Here is a 22,034-nt window from a genome sequence, read left to right on the forward strand (position 1 = left end):
TCTCAAAGCCCTGGGTCGACCAAGAAGAACTTTCACTTTCAATAACTTTCTCTTCTTCCTCCTGCGCATACTTGCCCGGCTGTCAACTTCTTTGTGGCGGCCATTGCGGACCGCCGCTGCACCGTCCTGGTAACAGGGGTTCTGCCGGCCAGGGAGGGGGTCTGCAACACCCCAAACCCTTCCTCCGGATCCCCTTACCTTCAGCTACCCTGCAGGGCAGCCTTGCTCCGCACCCGTCCGGGTCGGAGCCCCAAAACGGCTAGCGCGGCAGGGATCGCGCAGCTTCGCGAATCCCTACCGCCGCGAAGCCGACAAACCGGAAACTCAAATTCCTAAATAAGAAACATCATCAAAGTTTCCCTCTCATCATTCATTCATGCACAATTTTGTGAGGGGAAAATGCAAATGCACGCTAATTTAGGGATGTGAAGCTTACCAAAAGGGATGGAGTAAATCTGCACAGAAGAGGAACCAGATCATAACTTATTTATTTTTATTTATTTTTTATTTATTTATTTGATTTGCCAATTGTTTACAAGATAATAAGTATAAGTGTATACATAGTTGTGAATACATGAAATGGATACATATAAGAAAAATAAAAGAAGAATAAGAGAAACAATAGGACAGGGACGGTAGGCACGTTGGTGCGCTTATGCACGCCCCCTACAGACCTCTTAGGAAAGGGGTGAGGTCAATAGTAGACAGTCTAAGGTTAAAGTTTTTGGGGTTTGGGGAAGAAACTACAGAGTCGGGTAGAGTATTCCAGACATTGACCACTCTATTGCTGAAGTCGTATTTCCTGCAATCAAATTTGGTGCGGTTAACTTTGAGTTTGTATCTATTGTGTGCTCTTGTGTTGTTATGGTTGAAGCTGAAGTATTCATTGACAGGTAGGACATTGCAATGTATGATTTTATATACCATGCTTAAATCAGACCGAAGACGGCGTAATTCAAGGTTTTCTAGTTCTAGAATTTCAAGTCTGGTGGCATAAGGTATTCTACAACGAGTAGAGGAGTGGAGAACTCTTCTTGTGAAATATTTCTGGACTTTCTCAATTGTGCTAATATCAGATACGTAATGTGGGTTTCAGACTGATGAACTGTATTCGAGTATTGGTCTAGCAAATGTTTTGTATGCTCTGGTTAGTAGTGTGATATTACCAGAGAAAAAGCTACATAGGATTAGGTTAACAACTCTTAATGCCTTTTTGGCTATATAGTTGCAGTGGGCTCTAGCACTTAGATCATTAGAGGTTAGTATTCCAAGGTCCTTTACAGAGCTTGAGTCATCAACAAGATCTTGACTATTCAGCTTGTATTTTATTTTCTGATTTTTTTTGCCAATATGTAAGACAGAGCATTTATTTGTTGAGATTTGAAGTTGCCATTTGTTTGACCATTCTGATACATAGTCGAGATCTCTTTGAAGGGTAGCAGTATTGTCTGTGGTATTGAACAGCTTTACATCATCAGCGAAAAGAACGCAATTGCTCTTAATATGATCACAGAGGTCATTTATGTAGAGTATGAAGAGAGTTGGTCCTAGAACACTGCCTTGGGGGACACCACTATTGACAGGTACAGAATTTGATAGGACGCTCCCAATTTTGACCATTTGTTGTCTGTTTGCCAGGAATGCTTCTATCCAGTTATGCAGTTGTCCAGAGATACCATAGGATTTTATTTTTAGGAATAGTTTGCCGTGTACCACTGAATCAAAGGCTTTACAGAAGTCTATTGCTTTGCCCTGGTCGAGTTGTGTCGTCCATATGTTTTTGCAGTGTAAGAGTTGCAGATTACAGGATAGTTTTTTTCTGAAACCAAATTGTTTATTGGAGAGTAGGTTGTTTGTCTCTAAGTGGAGGATGATGGATTGGTTAATAATTGATTCCATGACTTTACAGGTGACGCAGCATAAGGAGATTGGTCTGTAATTTTCAACTAGGCTTGGGTCTCCCTTTTTGAAGATGGGGATGACTGTGGCTTGTGACCATAGGTTAGGCAAGGAGCTGGTCCTGAAAGATTTTTCAAAGATTATGCTTAGAGGTTTGGCTATGGCAGTGGATAGCTTTTTTAAGAAGTAGGCACATATTCCATCCGGTCCAATAGATAGAGATGGTTTTAGATTGCGTAGTGCTTTTTCAACATTGTTATGTTGTGCTATAGATCTGTCAACTCTGAAACATTCTTTTTCATACAAAATTAGAATGGCTGAGGTTCAATTCAGGAAAAAAAAAGTTAAAGTAGTCCTGTTTTGATTATAAGCTTCATACTAATTATTTCACGATCTCCTAAGATTTTCCCGCTTCACAAATTGGGACAAGAGGACCTTGTTGCATGAGTGAACTTCTTACTTCTCTCCATTAATAATGAATATTCTCACAGTATTGTTGACATTTAAGTTCTGAAAATCCTAACATGATACTAGAAGGCAAAGCAACACATGAGGGAAAAGAGCAAAAAAACTAATTAAGAACAGTTCCCTGAGAGTCATAATCAACATTTTCAATAGCTCATATTAAAGTTTCAAGATTTTTTTTTCCTGTCAAGATTAGTATAAAAACATCTCCATAGGAACCAAAAAATATATTTTCACGGTTCTATTCCTTTAATTGAGATTTAAGCCCTCTGTAGTGTTCAAAACTAGCAAAGACCTTTGATGAACTCCAAACAATTTGACCAACAAAATTATTACAATGCATACTGCTGATCAATGCAATATCTCCACTTATTTAACAATAGCCATAGAACAGAAAAACATATTAGAACTTTGCTTCAGCAAATACTGAAATCAATTTATATGCAAATAACCTATCGTTATTAGTATGATGGAAGATGTATAACAGGACGAATAAGTTATCAATGGAAAACATTAATGAAACCTATTTCAAAACAGTATTGTGTGAAATCACACATATGCATTCTAAACTAGAACGAAAGTCTTAAACACATTCACCATCTTGAATTATATATTTAAAAGGTGAGATCATCATAATAAAATAATTTCTGTATAATAGAGAATTGCATTGTTAATCTTTCAGATACACATGTTCTAGTTCAGAATACTTCAGTCACAAAAGTGCAAATTCTGTTTTGATCATCAAAGGAAGTACAACTTTGGATGAATAAAATCTTTGAGTAGAAAATAGGAAATTAGGACAAAAACTAGCTATTTTCCAATATCCCAAATTGTTATTTTCTGTCATGAGCAATTGACCATTTCAATGTAGCACATTAAAAAACAGAGATCTTTGCACACATGGGTCATATATGACAAGAAGACAAGATATTACCCATAAGATCTCTTTCTATAGATTAAAAAAATCAGAAGCTGTACATTGCTCTAAAATTAAAATATATTTAAATTTTGCAAGTGCAGAAACTTATTAGAATGCATAAAATTCTAAAACTATAAGGTTTCATATCAAGATTTGTTCTCTTCTTCAGTTTGTTTTATTAAGTTCATATTGCGAAAAGTCCAATTGAATAGTGGATCTTTGTGTTTTCAGAAGAAGTATTCTTGAGTTCTTTCTTTCACTAGCTTTGATGTTTCATTTAAAATTCCAACACAGAATGACCCCTGCTTTTCTCTGGTATAGAGAATTCTAAAATCTGCTAATTATTAATACAGCTATACTTTCTACTTTGTTCCTTATTTGGACTGGTAATGCAAATGTATTCTGATGATAACTTTGAAAAAAAAATATTATTTTTAGCAGGCTGCATAAAAACAACCAATTGCCAATGGTGATAGAAAAAGACTATCTGTAACAGTAAATATTTCAAGCAACGAACATCAAAGAAAAACTGAAATTGGTATAGCATGTACTGATAGGTAAACTTGTATAACAGCAGCAGGTTAAAAAATCATTACTCCATGATTTAAAGAAAAGCATGTCCTAAATTCCACAAAAAGTTTGGTTATCATACCAAAATAATAATTGTTTATAGTAGCAGACTCAGATATTGAATTATTAGAGACACGTTGCCATTACATGCAGCGTTACATATTGAGAAAGGGGGAAATTTCAGCCTACTGAAAAAAACACAGATATTGTAAATCTACTAAAAAAAATCTTTTGGAAAAACAAATCTAAGGGATACCATTATGTTCTAAGCAGCATAGTGAGTTCTTCTTTGAATATATCCTGAGCTTTTTGCATGATAGCATCACATGATCCAAGGCAAATTTAGATGACCTAAAATTCTAACTATAAGCACCATATATTGCACTATGTGACTTATAGTTGCCTTTAAACTCTTCCTTCAGACCCAAAATAATGTATTAATTAAAGTGTTGGGCTAGGACTAAAACTCAGCCATGAAAATTCTGGACAACTTTGGGGCAATCCTTCTCTTTTGAGACCAAAAACACCTCATGGGATTGGTGTTTTTGGGGGAAAAAATAAAGGAAATCTCCATGTAGGCTTCTTTGAGTTCCTGATGAAAGCTATAACAAAAAATAACTAACAAATGAATACATTCTATGTAACATTAGCATTAGTACTATATGTTTAGTATTTGTTCAATAAGCCTGTAGTATATATTGATGGAAATGCAGTTTGCGAATAGAGAGAGCCAAATCAGTCAAAGATCCAATGTTGGATGCTCCATTGCCACTGCAACCAGCGGTGGGCTGCTGGGGCTCGCAGGTGCTCAGGCGATCCCCTAGCTAAGACTCTGTGGGGCTTGGCGAACCCCCAAATCACACTCCTAGCTGGCCCCTCCCCTCCCCGGTCGCTAGAGCCTTAGTGCAGGAGCGAAGCGGCCCTGTACTTTCCTTCATGCCACATTTGCACTCAAGGCAACCCACACCTCCTGCCGCACAAGGCGGGGGGAGGAGAAAGATGAGAGAGAGAAAAGGGAATTCTCCCCTTTTCTCTCCCTCATCTTTCTCTCTTTCATGCATGCGCATACACACACACAAGCAGGATACTCTCCTGGGCTGGGATCATGGTGGTGGCAACGGTGACTCCTCCTCCCTCTGCTGCCACTGCACACTCACGAGTAGCTGGCCACGCTGCGAAGGAGAGCCAGAGTTCTTCCCTCCATTGCATGCATCAGTGGCGGCAGCTCCTCCTCCTTCCTGAGCTGATACAAAGGGGACTGTGGCTGGCACTGAGCTGCCCACGAAAGATGCAGAATCACAAAAAGCAGCCAATCGCAAATGCACTGCCTGCAACCAGCTGCTTTCCGCAACTCCACATCCCTCGCGGGCAGCTCAGCACCAGCCACAGTCCCCTTCGCGTCGGCTCAGGTGTGAGAGAGAAATGAGAAAATGATGGAGGGAGAGAATGAGAGAGATGGAGGGAGAGAATGAGAGAGATGGAGGGAGAGAATGAGAGAGAGGGAAATAAATGAGAGAGAAGGGGGAAAGAAAGGAAGAAAGAAAAAGAAAGAAGAGAGGGAGTGGAAAAAGAGAGAAAAATAGAAATGAGAGGGAGGGGGACAGAGAGAGAGAAAGATACCCATTTCCCACAAAAAACACCAGAAGCAACAAAACCTGGGTGGGGTATTGTGACTGGGTGGGAGTGGCACTGAGTTGGCCACACCCACCCAGCCATGCCCAGCCCAGCAGTCATTAGGGCAGAGAGCCCCTTGCTAAAAAATTTAAAGCCCACCCCTGACTGCACCACAGTGTCTGAGCATTCAGCACCATTTGTGAAAGGATATTCTGTGCCCAAATGCATGTGCGCAATAACTTGATAAAATTAGAAAAGTTTATATGATGGTATTCTGTAAATAACCTCTGCATATATGTTACCTCCTCTTTCAAATATTATAAATATAGATAGTGAAATATAGGATTGTATTATTTAAAATAATTGTTTAAACAGTCATATTTCCATGCACCAGCAAGTCCTTGTCCTTGTCTGTATTGGAAGCTATAAGCATAAACTTAGGATGATATGCATATGAAGCTTCATCCATAGAAGCACTGTTTAAGAAACTGTGCCATATATGAAACAGCTACAAATATCCCAAGACCCAGGCATTTACAGTTACATATATTCACCATGCCACTCAGAATCAAAACAAGCATATTACCAATCCTTTGATGAGAACAAGGGAAGGCACATGTTTGACATTATAACTTCATTTCTGTGCTTTTAAATATTAATACTTCTTATAGATCAATGTATTTTCTTAAATGGCCTTCACCTTTGGTAATTACAATTATAATTCGCTGCTTATAAATACTCTTACTTAATTCAATCCTTCCTCAATGCCCATCTTTCTTGTGATGGCAATTACCCAATTGCAAAGTCCTCATTTTTTTTTCTGTACCTGAGCCTGAATATGATTGTCTCCATGGCCTTTGCTAATATTATCTGCAGTATGTAAAATGTTAGGTTGCAATTTGTTCTTTGTCAGGTTTCATGTATCTCAACTTATATACCTAGCTGAATAATAAGTAAAATTTCTTTTATTTTTCCTTTGAAAGGTTTAGCCAAGTTCACAAAAAACATCAGAAAGAACAAATATTAGTCCAATTATGCAAAATTACTGAGCTCATCAAAGGGATACCATAAAATGCCATACAATGGAAAGTTAGTGGTGTTGATTCTCTCCTACCAGAAAAATCAGTTCCATAGACAACTAAACAAGTAAAGAAGAACCTCAAGATATAGAATCTTTTCATTCTTTTCTGATATAAACACCGATGTTTTCAGCAAACATTTCAAAAATGTACTAGAAGCACAGCTTATACACCAGCATGACTATCTGAATTTCATTCTAATTTATAGTCTATTATTTTGGCCTTCTCAGGAAGAGAAATTATGAGAATTATAGCATGCATTAATAAAATGTCATGTGGTCAATTAGTCGATTTGGAAACAAGTCAGATCTAACTACTAACTATAATAGCTAAGGAAACTCTCCCAACTGAAATCATATCTCTGAGTGATGATTGCTAAAGACGTATCATGGTCTTCTGCAGACATCATAAAAGCATCTTGTCTACTATTCTACAGTAGATGTAAGATAGCAGATTAGAGGATGCCGTACTAGGTGCAAGGTTGAAATGATCTAGGGCAGGGGTATCAAACTTGTGGCGTCACATTGTTGTCATGTGATATATCGTGACTTTTTCCCCCTTCGCTAAACCACTAGTTTAACACCCCTAATCTAGGGCTATTCTAATATTCTGATTTATGCCTATCTTTAAAACTCTAACTATGATCATAGGAAAGTAATTTTAAATGTAAGGTAATTAAAATGAATTTGAAAGGAGTTGTATATAGACATTTGCATACTCGTAATACTACGTTCCGATTGGACTAGCACTGCCGCCTATCGATTGGTTGTTAACAACTGCTGCGATTGGTCCGCCTAACGGCGGGACATTTAAAAAGATGCCATTGGTCGTGAGCCGCGAGCAGCCGCTATAAAAGAGGCTGCCGCGGCTCCGGTTTAGTTGAAGTTACTGACAGTTAATAAAGAGCTGAATTCAACTCCGGTCTCGAGTCTGATCTTGTTCCGCGACAGAACAAAAGTTATCTAGAATTTCACAAAAAAGGAACGAACAATGAAAAAATTGGGAACATTGTAAATCTCAATTTACAATGTAATTTTTGTACTTAAGAGACTCCGTTACTCTGAATATTCACACTAAAAAATGTAACTCTTATTACTAACTTAATCTATATGCAATAAAGGAGAAAAGAATTCTTATATACTGTAGCATATTCCTACTCTGCATCTAATATTCCTATTTCTCTGTTTCTTATTATTTCCATACTGATTAACATTTGAAGTTCTCTTCAAGGGGCATCTGTACTCATATTAAATGTGGTTCAGGAGCATCTTAAACAAGGCAGTTGACAGGAGTTCTTCATTAATACTACTGCAGTACAAAATATTAAGTGGTCTGTTGCTGTCTCAAGAGATTTCAGTATACATTTTTAAAACATCTCTACCAACGTCTTCCATGCTAAAAGAAAGCACTGTGCCAACATTTTCAAATGTTCGCTAGGAACAAACCATAATTGCTTTCTCTGACAGTTGTTTCCACACAGACCAATTTGAATACCTCAGGAGCCTTCAGATCCTGCTACTTCAACTAACAAGTATCTGGCGATCTTCAAGCCTCTACTTATGATTTTAAGAGTTATGATATAGTAGTCAAAGGAAGCACTGGGATCTACTGTAGAGGGCCCTTTAGATAATATTTCATTTACAAACAAATGCAGTGAAAAAGAGAAAGGCATACTTATTATAAATAACCAGGGAATTATTACCTAAAACACAACTAAAACAAACAAAAACTCTGTTCAATGGAATGTAGGAGTTTTTATTCTGAATTTGACAATATCTCTCATACCCAGGCAATATTAGTATTTTAATGAAGAATAGTTGTGAATCCCCTTCATGCAAGAACCTCACAGTGCCCTCAAAATTTGCTTTAGAAGAGAAGTCAACTGATATCTTATTTATCTGTGATGGCGAATCTATGACACACGTGCCACAGGTGGCATGAAGAGCCCTCTCTGTGGACATGCGCATTGTCATCCCAGCTAAGCTCCATCGTACATGCACCTCCCGCCAGCCAGCTGGTCTTCAGTTTTCTGCTGTGCATGTGCAGGGGGCAGGATGCATGTGCGGGGGCCTGCATGCCCAGGGCATGCACATTGCATTTTGGGTTGGCACGCACACATGTGTGTGCACGCACACACTTTGGGCACTTGGTGCCAAAAATGTTCCCCATCATTGTTATATATATTGTGTACTTCTATATATATATATATATATATCACTGTACTTCTCCCATGAAAAAATAATCCAGACTTTTAGTCTGTCGTCCTGCATCTTTCTATTCTATGGGCATGTTCATGGGCTCAGATTCTGCAGGATCAGAAATTACAAAAGCACCATCTATAGTGGTAGAAGAGACATGATGCTAAAGTTCTAGGCAAGGAGAAAATCTACCAATATCATATTTTCATGGCACAAGAGATTAAAATACTAACTACTTATTACAAGTGTAGACCAAAACCAGGAAGTGTTTTGAGAATTAGTATAAAGTGGGGGGAACCATTCCATCTTGGTTATTTCTACCCATTCCATCTATACCAACAGGAGAGATATATTATGGATCTCATCTGTGAAAAAAGTATCATCTGCTGAGACTCAGGAAGAGACCCTTTTCTATCCTAGTACCCATCCTTTGGAATATAATCCCCCCAGAACTTAGATTGGCCCTGACCATGCCAGGCTTTCAGAAGACCCTAAAGACATGGCTCTGTCACTGTGTTTGGAGATCTGGTGATGGTGAAGAATTCTTACAATGGTGTTGTAAGCTTGACCCAAGGATGGATTTTGGCTATTGACAATTGCTATTTTTGTTTTATTAATGTTTCATATGTTTATATATTGTTTTTATTGGATTGTTACTTAGTTGGGGTTGGTGGCATGAATATTTCAATCAATAATACAGAAGTTTGCTGCAGCTTTGTCTCCAGGCCCACCTGTAGAAAATACAATGTAGTTATCTCAGGTACCATTTGCACTGCCTTTCAAAAGTGGATTGAGTCAATGAATAGATCATGGTAAAAGACCAGAACCCCTATTCAAATCTTTATTATTTCTACTTTGTGCTTTTACATATGCAGCCTAAGAGTACAGTTTAAAAGCTTTAAATCCTTTCAGCTATTTTGGAATACAATGTTACTAGCCAAAAACTAAGTAGAAGATATAATGATTAGTTTTCACAGCACAGTAATTGTTATATTAAAAAGGACTGGACAAAGTCATAGAAAAAGTGGACACAACTCTCTTTATGTGATCTGTCCAATTAATTTTGAAACTAAATTTATTTGTTACTTCAAGTAATTTCCTGTGTGAATGTGCCTAGAATGAGTTTTAGCAATGATTCAAAAGTAGCTCTTAGAATCAACGCAATGAATGATGATTGATGTTTAACACTAAATTAGTAATAACGTGAAACCATATAAAAATTGCACGAAGCAAAGCTCATATTATCTACCAAATACAACCTAACAGAAATAATGATAGATGAGAGTAAACACACAATGTTAACTGATAAAGCTGAATTGGCTGCATTTCTTTCTTTCTCCCTCTCTCTCTCTCTCTCTCTCTCTCTCACACACACACACACACACACACACACACACAAACACTCACAGAGATATATGTCTATTCTTTCAAAGTACTAACATTTAAAGCAAATATTATATTTAATAATGTTGAATATTTAAGATAGTACGTAAAATCATAAAGTAGCTTTATATTTTATATTGGCAATAATTTTACTGACATAAAAAAAAATTATGCAATTTCATTCATTAAATGAAGTATTTGTTAATAGAAAAGCTAAATAGTTAAATAGGGATGTAGCTTCTTCTTTAATAATTCTTGATTAGGACACTATATCCTGCATTTGTTCACATGGCACTGTTTTCTGAGCATTTTCTGAGTGTTGGCTACCGGAGTGGGTAGGTTAGGGAAGATATACTCTCTTTGCTCTCTTCCTGGATTTCTTTTCTCTCTTAAATGTTATGAAATCATTTTTATCCCTATGTGTCTATTGACCTGATTTGTCTGAATGCCAAGCTTTCAGGAGTTCCCTCGCATTTCTTAATTTGACTTGAACTAAAATGTTAATAGTTTCCCAGTTAGAAATTGTGATTGTTTCCATGTATCATAACATTACATTTCTATCAAAATACTTTCAAAATATCATAAGCAAACCCAATGCAGGCAATCCTCAACTTACAACAGTTCATTTAGTGACTGTTGGAAGTTACTATGGCACTGAAAAAGGTATCTTATCATCAGGGGGTAGGATGCAAATATTTTTACTACTGGTTCTGTGGGCGTGGCTAGGTAGGAGTGGCTAGGTGGCCATGGGCATGTGACTGGGTGGGCGTGGCCTTTTTTTCAGCACCCTCTGTGCTCCATTTTTTTGCCTTGTGGGCCACAGGGAAGCCTTCTGGGAGCCCGTTTTTGCTCCCAGGAGGCTTCTCTGAGGCCCAGGAGGCAAAACACAGAGTGCGGGGGGGCGTGCAGCACACACACACACCACGCACCCCTTTTTTCCTCCTGGGCCTCAGGGAAGCCTCCTGGGTGAAGCAGTAAGACAGCAAGGGGGATCCCAGCACAGCTGATCATTGGAATAGCTGATTGTTGGGAGGGGGGAAAATACTAGTTCAGCTGAACCAGTAGCTGGTTTTTTTACTACCAATTCGGCCGAACAGTAGCATTTTTTACTACCAGTTCACCCGAACCGGGCTGAACTGGTAGAATACCACTACTGCTTACGACCATTTTTCACAATTATGACCATTGCTGCTTCCCCATGATCATATGATCAAAATTCAGATGCTAGGCAACTGAGTCATATTTATGATGGCTGCAGTGTCCCAGGGTCATGTGATCACCTTTTGCAACTTTCTGACAAGCAAAATCAATAGGGAAGTCAGATTCACTTAACAACCATGTTACTAACTTAACAACCACAGTGATTCTCTGAACTGAGGCAAGAAAGGTCATAAAATAGGGCAAAATTCACTTAACAAATGTTTCACTTAGCAACAGAAATGTTGGGCTCAATTGTAGTCATAAGTTGAGGACTATCTGTAATCAAGGAAGAAAAAACAGGAGTCATTTGACTCATAGAAATACTATAACAGTCACTTTGTAGGACAGACAAGTATACAGGGCATTCTTGTCCAGCAACCACAATTGGGACTGGTAATTCCATCACTAAGTATCATGGTCACTAAGTGAAAGATCATGCGATTGTGACAGAGATAGATCACTTCCCAATTTTTCCTTAAGTGAATCACAATCGGCTGTTGTGACTGCAACCGTTACTACCGGCTTCTCCATTGGCTCTGCTTGTCAGAAGCCGGTTGAAATTATCATAAATCCCTACCTGAATTTTGATCATGTGACTGGAAGGATGAAACAGTTATAGATTTGAGGAGTGATTGTAAGTTACTTTTAGTGCCAATGTAACTTCAAACGGTCACTAAACAGAGCAATTTTTAAACAAGGTCTATCTCTAAGACTGGCACACTGTATTCATGAATACCAACTGGAATTCAGAAATCAGAGCAAAAATTCCATAATCTGGCAACATAGGGAGATCAATCCCATTTCATATCATTTAAAGCACTACTAAAGAAGTCACTAACCACAGAGCCTCAAAATGGTCTTGACTGAGATAAGGAACTAGTCTCAGAATCTCAAATTAGCTTGCCAAGAAAGAAATACAACTAATATTCTAAAATTATCTCATTCTTCATTCACTTTCTCTTGTTTGAGTCTTCTATCAATATTACTCTAATAAATTAGCTGTAAGCATTTCTGGAAAAGACTTGATCTCATCTGAGCAATCAGCAAAAAATATTTAAAAAGTGGGGGGGGGAGCATTCCACTACTTAAATAACATCCTTAAAATTCTATAATACTATAAAATTCAAGTCAAGGTTAAGTCCCAGTGATGGCATGGATACATTCAAGCAGTTTTCTTGGCAACAATAAAAGGTCACAAGTTGTTTAACTTCTTGACTTAGGCTATAGCCCTTATATTACCTGAAAGTCTTCCATTCAGGGTGTAGTCATCTTCATCATCATCTTCATCTTCTTCTTCTTCATCATCCCCCCAACATTGGTCCCATAGATTCGCATCAACAAACACCATCATACATGACCAAACCAAGCATTCTGGACATGTCTGCATTTTTACAGATATGACTGTACATCAGGGGTGTCAAACTTGTGGCCCACAGGTCAGATGCATCACGCACTGGCCATGCCCACGCCCAGTTTAGCAAAGGAGAAAAAGTCACGATACATCACGTGATGCCACAAGCTTGACACCCCTGCTGTAGATCTGCAGGTTGTAACAAAAACTGAATGGTTGATCTCTTATCCGGGCATATCATCATCAAGGCCTAACCAGTATTTGTCCTTTTTTAGCTTCCAGGTACAGCAAGCTTAGCCAAGTGCTATCCTCTGCTGAGGGGAATTAAACTTTCCTAACATTTCTTTAACCAGCGAAGAAGCAAGACAGCCAATATGACATCTTACAAAGCTGTTAATAATAGATGGTAAACAGGCAGATGAGTATTTAGATGACACATCATCATTAAAATGTATGTAGTTATAGTTCAGTTTGAAAATTATGTAATGTACTCACCTGGTACTTCATCCTCGATCTTTAATGCATCTTCCCTTAACTTTCCACTGAGAAAAGATGCATGCCGTCTTCTAGCCACCACAGTTCGTGGAGGCATATATTCACTTTTACCCTGCGATTTCTCAAATGATTTATGAACCTCATAAGAACCCGGAGGTGGAACTGCCTATAATTAAGAAAAAAGTATAAGATAAAGCAGGCACCACAAATTATGTTCGTGTAGAAAAGGTACAATTAACAGAAAAATGCTTTTAAAAGCACCTGATATTTTAAAACATATTGTAATTAAAGTTTAGGAAAAGATACAGTGCAGGAACTGCCACATCTATGCTGTTCCATTTGAATTGTGATATGAACCATGATAACATCTCTGGGCAGCACACTCACTTTGGAAAGCCTTTTTATTATTTAGTTGTTAACAGAATGGAATCTGAGAATGACTTTGGGAGACCAGAGGAAGAGCCGCAGCCTAGACAAAGGTCTGATGAACAAAATTGAAATCTGAAAGAGGAGGGGTAATGAAAGCAACTCAGAAAGGACTCTTTCTAGTTTTCAGAAGAGTAAAATTGAGAGATGAGAGAGTTACTATGAGATTGGCAAGACTGATGTTAGTCTTACAAATTAGTCCAGACAAGAAGCACAGCCAGAAATGCAGATAAAGCACTACCTATATCAGGGCTGTCAAACTTCCAGGCTGTAGGCTGGATGCATCACTCACTGGCCATGCCCGTGCCTGGTTTAGCCAAGGGGGGAAAAGTCCCGATACATCACGTGACACCATCGTGATAACGTGAGTTTGTCACCCGTAATCTATATTGTAAGGTTACATTAACAGAATCTTTCAAATGTGAAAGTACCCTTTCCATGCACTAAAGAGAGAGTTATATTGTCACTCTCTATAAACTAGAAAGCAGAAGAATTAAATAACATGAATATGCTAAATTTAGTAAAGTATTCTTATATATTGGCCACAAAAATCATGGATTTGGCTATAGCTTTGTATTTCCAGCAAAAAGGCCCAAAATGCAATTAGGGTTCACTACAGTTTTCAACTCTTATATTAGGAGTTTAAGAAAGCAGACAGGTGATTAAATATGTTTATATACTGGGTGAAAAATCATAATGTATTTCCTTATTCAGCACTTCTTAATTGAACAGTTCTTGCTTCTTCCAATTGAAGTGTTAATTTATTATTGAGGATGAACCTGTTTATTTCAGATTTAATCATTTCCAATTAAATTAAAACATTTAGTCTTTCATCATTTCTAAACTCTTTCTGCTAAGTTCTATTATTATATTAATCAACATCACAGAAACATTACTATTAATAATGACAATAATAATTTTAGATTAACTATCATCACTTTTAAGGAGTCAAAAAAATTAAGTGCACCTAACCTTCCATCAGAATACATAAATACATAATTTTGTTTTAAATGCACAGAAAATCACTTATTTTATTAAGTATTGGAATATTTTTATTGTAGTTTACTTGAAATTTTAAGGATGACTTTATTTTGTGGTGAGCAATGGCACAAGAGAGTAAGAGAGCAAGATGAAAGATGACCTCTGTGATCATATTAAGAGCAACTGCGTTCGCTTCGCTGATGATGTAAAGCTGTTCAATACCACAGACAATACTGCTACCCTTCAAAAAGATCTTGACTATGTATCAGAATGGTCAAACAAACTGCAACTTCAAATCTCAACAAATAAATGCTGTCTTACATATTGGCAAAAAAAAATCAGAAAATAAAATACAAGCTGAATAGTCAAGACCTTGTTGATGATCCAAGCTCTGTAAAGGACCTTGGAATACTCATCTCTAATTATCTAACTGCTAGAGCCCACTGTAACTACATAGCCAAAAAGGCATTAAGAGTTGTTAACCTAATCCTACGTAGCTTTTTCTCTGGTAATATCACACTACTAACTAGAGCATACAAAACATTTGCTAGACCAATACTCAAAAACAGCTCATCAGTCTGGATCCCACATTACGTTTCTACGCACAGTTGAGAAAGTCCAGAAATATTTCACAAGAAGAGTTCTCCACTCCTCTACTCATTGTAGAATACCTTATGCCACCAGACTTGAAACTCTAGACCTAGAAAACCTTGAATTACGCTGTCTTTGGTCTGATCTAAATATGGTATATAAAATCATACATTGCAATGACTTACCTGTCAATGAATACTTCAGCTTCAACCACAACAACACAAGAGCACACAATAGATACAAACTCAAGGTTAACCGCACCAAACTTGATTGTAGGAAATACGACTTCAGCAACAGAGTGGTCAATGTCTGGAATACTCTACCTGACTCTGTGGTTTCTTCCCCAAACCCCAAAAACTTTAACCTTAAACTGTCTAGTATTGACCTCACCCCTTTCCTAAGAGGTCTGTAGGGGGTGTGCATAAGTGCACCAACGTGCCTACCGTCCCTGTCCTATTGTTTCTTTTATTTTTTTTATATGTACCCATTTCATGTATTCATAACTATATATATACTTATACCTATTATCTTGTAAGCAATTGACAAATCAAATAAATAAATAAAATAAATAAATAAATAAGATGCTACAAAAAGCATAGGAAGCAGAGGTGGGATTCAGCCAGTTTGGACCAGTTCACGTGAACCAGGTGTTAAAATTATGCCCAGTTCAGTGAAGAGGCTAATCTCATCACTGGCTGGCCCCGCCCCCTGCTCATTTTCGTTCATTTTTTAGCTGTTTTCCAGGCCATTTTTGGCCATTTGGGGGACTATTTTGGGGGGTGTTTGGGGTTATTTTTCAAGCCATTTTCCAGGCCATTTCTAGGCCATTTTTCAGCCATTTTCAAACTGTTTTTTGAGACATTTCCTCCTGTTTTTTGGGGTGAATGGCCTGAAAATGGCCAAAAAAGGCCCCCCAAATGGCCCAAAACCTTCCAAAAAACAGGCCAAAAATGGCCCAGAAAATGGCTCATAAACAGCTGAAACAGCCCCAAAAATGGCCTGGAAATGGCCGAAAGATGAAGGAAGGAAGGAAGGAAGGAAGGAAGGAAGGAAGGAAGGAAGGAAGGAAGGAAGGAGGGAGGGAGGGACTAGGGAGGGAGGGAAGGCATTTATCCACCTTTAGCTTAGACTGTTTCAGAATTGCCTGCACAGAAGTATTGTCAATCATTCTCCTTCTGCTATTTATTTATTATTTTTGGGGTGCAAATGGGCTTTAATTGTAAATTGCTTCTGAGGAGTCAATAGGATTTATTGCCTCTGTCACTTCAGCTGTGAAATGACTGTTATGACACAATGCATTGCTTTTTATTAAGTCCAGCCTCCAATGTCTTACTTTCCTTGGTGATAGGAGCAGAATGCTTTGCTTGTCTCTCCCCAACCTTTCACTGGGGAATGGCATTTGCACCAGGAAACTGAGGGTTGGTTAACCCTTTCATTTGTGGAGGTGTTGCATATAGGCCCAAGGCCTGGGGAAAGGGAGAGTGGCCGGGAGGCGGGGCTGGGTATGATGAGTGATGTCGAGTTGGCCATGCCTACCCAGTCACATGCCCACCAGGCCACGCCTACCCAACCAATCATTTGGGCAGAGAACCGTTTGTTAAATTATTTGAATCCCACCACTGGAAAGAAGGAATTCTCACTTGCACAAGTGTGAGCATAGTACTTCTGTTCTTTAAAACAGCTCCTTTTTTCAAGTTTCCATGGGGAAAAAAATATGTCTGCTTTAATGAATCTATTGATAATATGACTCTTATAGTAGTCATATTGCAATTAACGTTGTGAAGTTGCAACAAGTAGATTTATAACTGTTTAAATTATTGCCTAAATATGTTCAAAGCACAGTAGAATGGTTAAAAATACAACCATCAATCATACAGGAAAAATCTTATTAAAAAGCAAAAGTAAAATTAAATATTTTATATCTATTGTAAAACGAACAGCTGCTTTTCATCTACCAGGTTATTGTCATGCCTGGAAAATCAACCGTAATGACTGCCAGTTTGTCTCACTAATCAGCTGTGCATTTTACAGTCTTAAAAAGCTAAAGCTACATTGCTTATTCACTGCAACATATAACCTGCAAAAGAAGGAACGCATCTTCTCTTAATTATGACTTCCTGAGAAAGTAATACCAGAAAGGCGGCATGTAGAGAGAGAGTTTCTATATGTTTCTTACAAAGAATTATTTTTTAAACAAGTTTTATTCAATTTTTCCAACACAACATCTTAAACATTACATTTCTTTTAAGCGTGGCCTTTTCCAAAGTACTCTTTTCTCATTTTACCTCTCAACTAAGAAAAGGAACAGGCAAGTTAATGCTATTCATTAATATTACTCTCATTCTAAACATCTTCTCAATTCATTTCGATTTATTTCAAATGTATTTCTTAAGCCTTAACGTTTCTTTTAAACGTTGCCTTTTCCAAAGTATTCTTTTCTCATTTAAATCACTAATAGTTTCCATATCTTCATACTTATTCCCTTTTAATTCTTTTTTATCTTGTCAAATTTGCAATTCCATCGCATATTCTTTTCATAAAGTCTAGATTAATACAAGTTTTTCACATAAAACAAAACATAAATTTCCCCTCCCCTTTTACTAGTTTGGGGGGTCACCTCAGTGGTTTAAATATGCCTTAATTCCCTCATCTGTAATTCCCAATTAAACATCTATTTTACTTAGTTATAGTAATAATCAATCCCTAGAAAAATAAGCTACTTTACATTGTACTTTTCAGTCAGATTCCGCAATGTATTTTCTCTCTTTACTTCCATAAAATTTTATTTATGGTATCAAAAAAATAAAAAAAATAAAAAAGAAACAATTAATTCATTTTGCTTGGTCACTGATATTAATCTCACTTTTAACCCTCCTCACAATTCATTTCAATCATTTCAATATATATATAATAAACATTAACCTTTCTTGTAACAATAAAAATTACATTCATCTTCTAAAAAGATATCAGTGCTCCTTCCTCCTCTCAATAAACTATATTCTATAATTTGTAATTGCAAAATATATTATTATTACTCCTCATATCAATGAGGAATCCCCTCTTAATTCATTAACCATTGTCCAGATGTATTGTAGGTAAAGAAATTTTTTTCTTTATTTTACAATTCCCATATTTCTTTCTTTCCTGTTCCTCATTACCTCTCTTCCTTTTTTTCCCCCAAATCTTTTTTCCCTGTGATTTATATCCCTCTACATATATATATAAATATATTTTTCCTTCCCCCTTTTACTTTTCTGCTGTTTCTTTCTGTCTTTCCGATTTTTATAAATATTCCCCATTTTAGTTACTTTTTTAAATCTCCCATTTTTAACCCCACTTCTTTTTCCTCTTCTTTGTGGTGTTCTTTGCGTTGATTGTCTATTTAAGATGGCTTCTTCTTGAACTAACTCCTCCTTCTCTAAGGTTTCTTCTTCATATTCTTCAATCACCATTTCCATAGCTTTTAACTCAGAGGCAAGTGATTCACCTCTTGCATGTAGTAGTTCTTTCAAATTTTTAAGTTCCATTTTTAGATCCCACAGAGATATCATCATTACACACTCTTATATCTTATAGTCATTAAAATCCAAGAAGAAAGAAAGAAGTTTGATGTACTTTATAAAGGAGACTATCATTAATACCATTGAAGAACTCTCACGACTTATTTATATAAACCAAAGTTTTATATGATTAAGCTTTATAATGTTTGCATAAAGCATCACATTATTAAGCATTCCTGAGAAACTACATCTTAACACATCAAGGTAACTCTAACAATAAAAACTATGAAGATAGTCTTTGAAATTGCAAAACTTTCAAACTTTTAACATGTTTCTATATTTAATGGTCAAGGTTGCATATCACCAAATTCTAGAATGTTTGTATTTCTTCAAAAATTAAACTTATGCATGAAAAAATATTGCAGAGTTTAAAACAAAATCTAGTGCACTATTATGGAATACGAAATGAGAATGATTTTTCAGAATTAACATGTAACAAACAACTGCAATCTATTTGGTTTTCCAAAAGAAAAAAGTGCTAAGGCATGAAGACATTTATTTTGAAAGTTCATCTGTTGCAGAAATGTACAAAATAGTTATCTATATTTATTAAAAGTGAAATACCACTCACGCATCATCACAAAATCTCCAGAACCGTAAAAGCCTACAAACTTGAAATTTGGCACACATGTTCCTCTTGGCTTCTAGGTGCTCACTAAGAAAGGATTTTTTGAAATGACTATCAGATCATTAGTATTTTGTATATTATTATTAACATGCTCTGATGCTAAGGAGTTCTACTCCCCCTCCCTACCTGAAAAGAAATCTTTTCCAAATGCAAAACACAAGCAGAGGAGATGAGTTTCAGTTTTAGTTTCACAGCACCGCTTTAGTACAGAATAGTTGAGCTAAGCCACACCCAGGCTCCTTGCTGTCTCCTTCTTGCTCACACAGCAAATACTGTTTCAGTTTCCAAACAGGACACTAGACAGATGAATGCCAATGGATACTGGTAGGCAGAGGCACAATTTTCCCCCCTTATTTTCCTCCCAAAAAACTAATCCCGACCACATAGTTTCGTAGCGAAGCACAGGTATCGAGCTAGTACTGAATAACTTCAAAACAAGGGGGAAACAAGTAAGAAACAAATTGATTTGATAAGTGAGATAACACAGCTTGATGATCCCTGGAGAGGCATCCCTATTTTATTAGAAAAAAATGAAGTTCTCTACCATTTCAGTCAACAACTGGACTGTATGGATATTAGCTATGACTTTATTTGGTTGGTTTTCACTGCTTACCCAAGTTCATCCCAAACAAGCAAATAAATAAGCAAAAGAAAGAAATGAGTTTGTACTCTCTTGTGGAGGACATATTTAGCTGGAATTCTGATCTTTTCAAAAGAGGTTCTTAATAACTGTATTTTCTCTTTCCAAATAAAAGAAATGAACTTACTTCAAAATACCAGTATTAATAACAGCATAATCTTCATTATTTCTTATACACATGGAAGACATGTCATCTTCCTCTAATCAGGAGCTAATTCTTAAGTACATTTTGTTATGTTTCCTTTCTCCTCTGATCCATAAAGGAATAAACAAAGGTGGTGAATACCAGTTTTCCTTAAAAAAAAAAAAGCCTGTAGTAAGTAGATCTCAAAATACCCCTCTATCCTAGTAAATCTTCTAAGTAAGTTTAGTAGAACAGAATTGGAAAACAGACTTCAGGTGCATTGCCAACAAGGTGGTGTTTCCTTTACTGAAGCTTTGTAACATTGTGAACAGGAATCTACAGGTATATTCATTAAATATTTATCAATATCTAGGATCTTAACTTTTCTTTCTACCTAAAATCCTGTGCGGCCACTATAAATGCCATTTCACAGGTTTTGCAGAAAAATCAGGCACAAGATCTGCTCATACAGAGTTTGTCTCCCAATCAAGAAAAGTCCTAAAATGATACTACCAATTTATGAGATTTAGGAAAATAATTTATGACATTGTGTGAGATACTGATATTCAAGGGAGCCTTCAGATTTAATTATTGTCTAAAGATTTTAGGACAATTAATCTTTACTAGGAAAGAAATTAAATATTGTTCTGATTTTCCTAACAATGCCTCTTCTAGTAAAGAAAATAAATCCACGAAGGAAACTCTCAAAATGTAATTTTAGCAGACATATTCTATCTTGGCTATCCCTTCCAGAAAAAATAAGAGTATTAATTGATTGATTGCACCTTTTTGTCAAATTAATATCTACCTTTATTATTTTAAGATACAAAATCCCAAACAACTCACTTTTTTTTAAAGTTTCAACTGGATAAACAAAGCAAGCATATTCTGCCTACTTAATCTTTGTAAATATCTCCTTCTGGAATAACAAAATAATACTGTGTATGAAATGTTGGGATTATCTAAACAGCTAATATTTTATGGTGTTTCAGACTGCCAGAAAAGTTTGGCTTATGCATGCAACAAAATAAATGCAATGGACTATTCCACTTAAAAGAGCATGGGAATTATTACAGTAATTAATGTTTTCCAATATTATACCTCTATGAATATAGAAAAACAGAGCAAATAAAAAAAAACTTTGTTTACCAATTGCCTCGTGTAGCAACCATTCGAAGCTGCAACAGTACTAAAGAATAACTTTGCAACTAATCCTCACATTTATAACAATATCCCACAGTCACATGATCTTCCACAAAGTGGAAGAAAAATTATATTGTAGTTACATAATTTTTCACTTAGCATCTGCATCACTTCACTTAAAAACCAAAGCCAAAGACCATAAGCCCATTGCAGTCATGTGATTTTCCGCTTAATGACCAAGTTACCAGTCCCAATTGTGATTAGTGAGGACTAGCTGTACAGCACATTTGTAAGATACGAAAAATGCATATAAGGAATGTTAATGTGATTTCTGATGGGGTAAAGAAACTCACTTCATATTCTAATATATGTAACTTCCAGGGAATTTGTGAAGGGTAGTGGAGGTAGAAAAAGATGAGAAATATGATGATGGGTTCACATATTCTAATTCAATTTATGTTAAGTATTGCTTAAACATGTGACAGTTGGCAGGGGTAATTAGCAAAGAATGGAACAATGAAATCTTAAACATTTGCACAATTAGGCATGTGATTTCTATTACTATCATGGCAAAGAAAATGATTCCACTGAACATGAATACTGAATTCTTTGTTACAAAAATTGAATCTACGTGTCAGGTCTTGAATTTTTAAATCATTATTTAAATCACAATTCGTCTGCTTTCCTTCCCCACCTGGAATGAAAGAACCCAACTGAGTGGCTCCTTTTCAGAATAACTTCTTATAAATCCAACCCATTCCCCACCCC

General features: G+C 36.7%; 1 protein-coding gene across 1 annotated transcript in view; it reads right to left on the reverse strand.

Moving 5' to 3' along the window:
* STPG2 (sperm tail PG-rich repeat containing 2) overlaps positions 1 to 22,034 on the reverse strand; it is a 200,233-nt gene that overhangs the window by 97,847 nt on the left and 80,352 nt on the right. The window contains exon 11 of the mRNA XM_026672615.2: positions 13,174 to 13,339. Within this exon, the coding sequence (XP_026528400.2) occupies positions 13,174 to 13,339 (166 nt within the window). The remainder of the gene's footprint in view (positions 1 to 13,173; positions 13,340 to 22,034) is intronic.

This window comes from Notechis scutatus, chromosome 4 (assembly GCF_049901735.1).
Source record: "Notechis scutatus isolate UNSWTSFEM ecotype Mainland chromosome 4, rNotScu1.2, whole genome shotgun sequence".
In the NCBI taxonomy this organism is placed as follows: Eukaryota; Metazoa; Chordata; class Lepidosauria; order Squamata; family Elapidae; genus Notechis; species Notechis scutatus.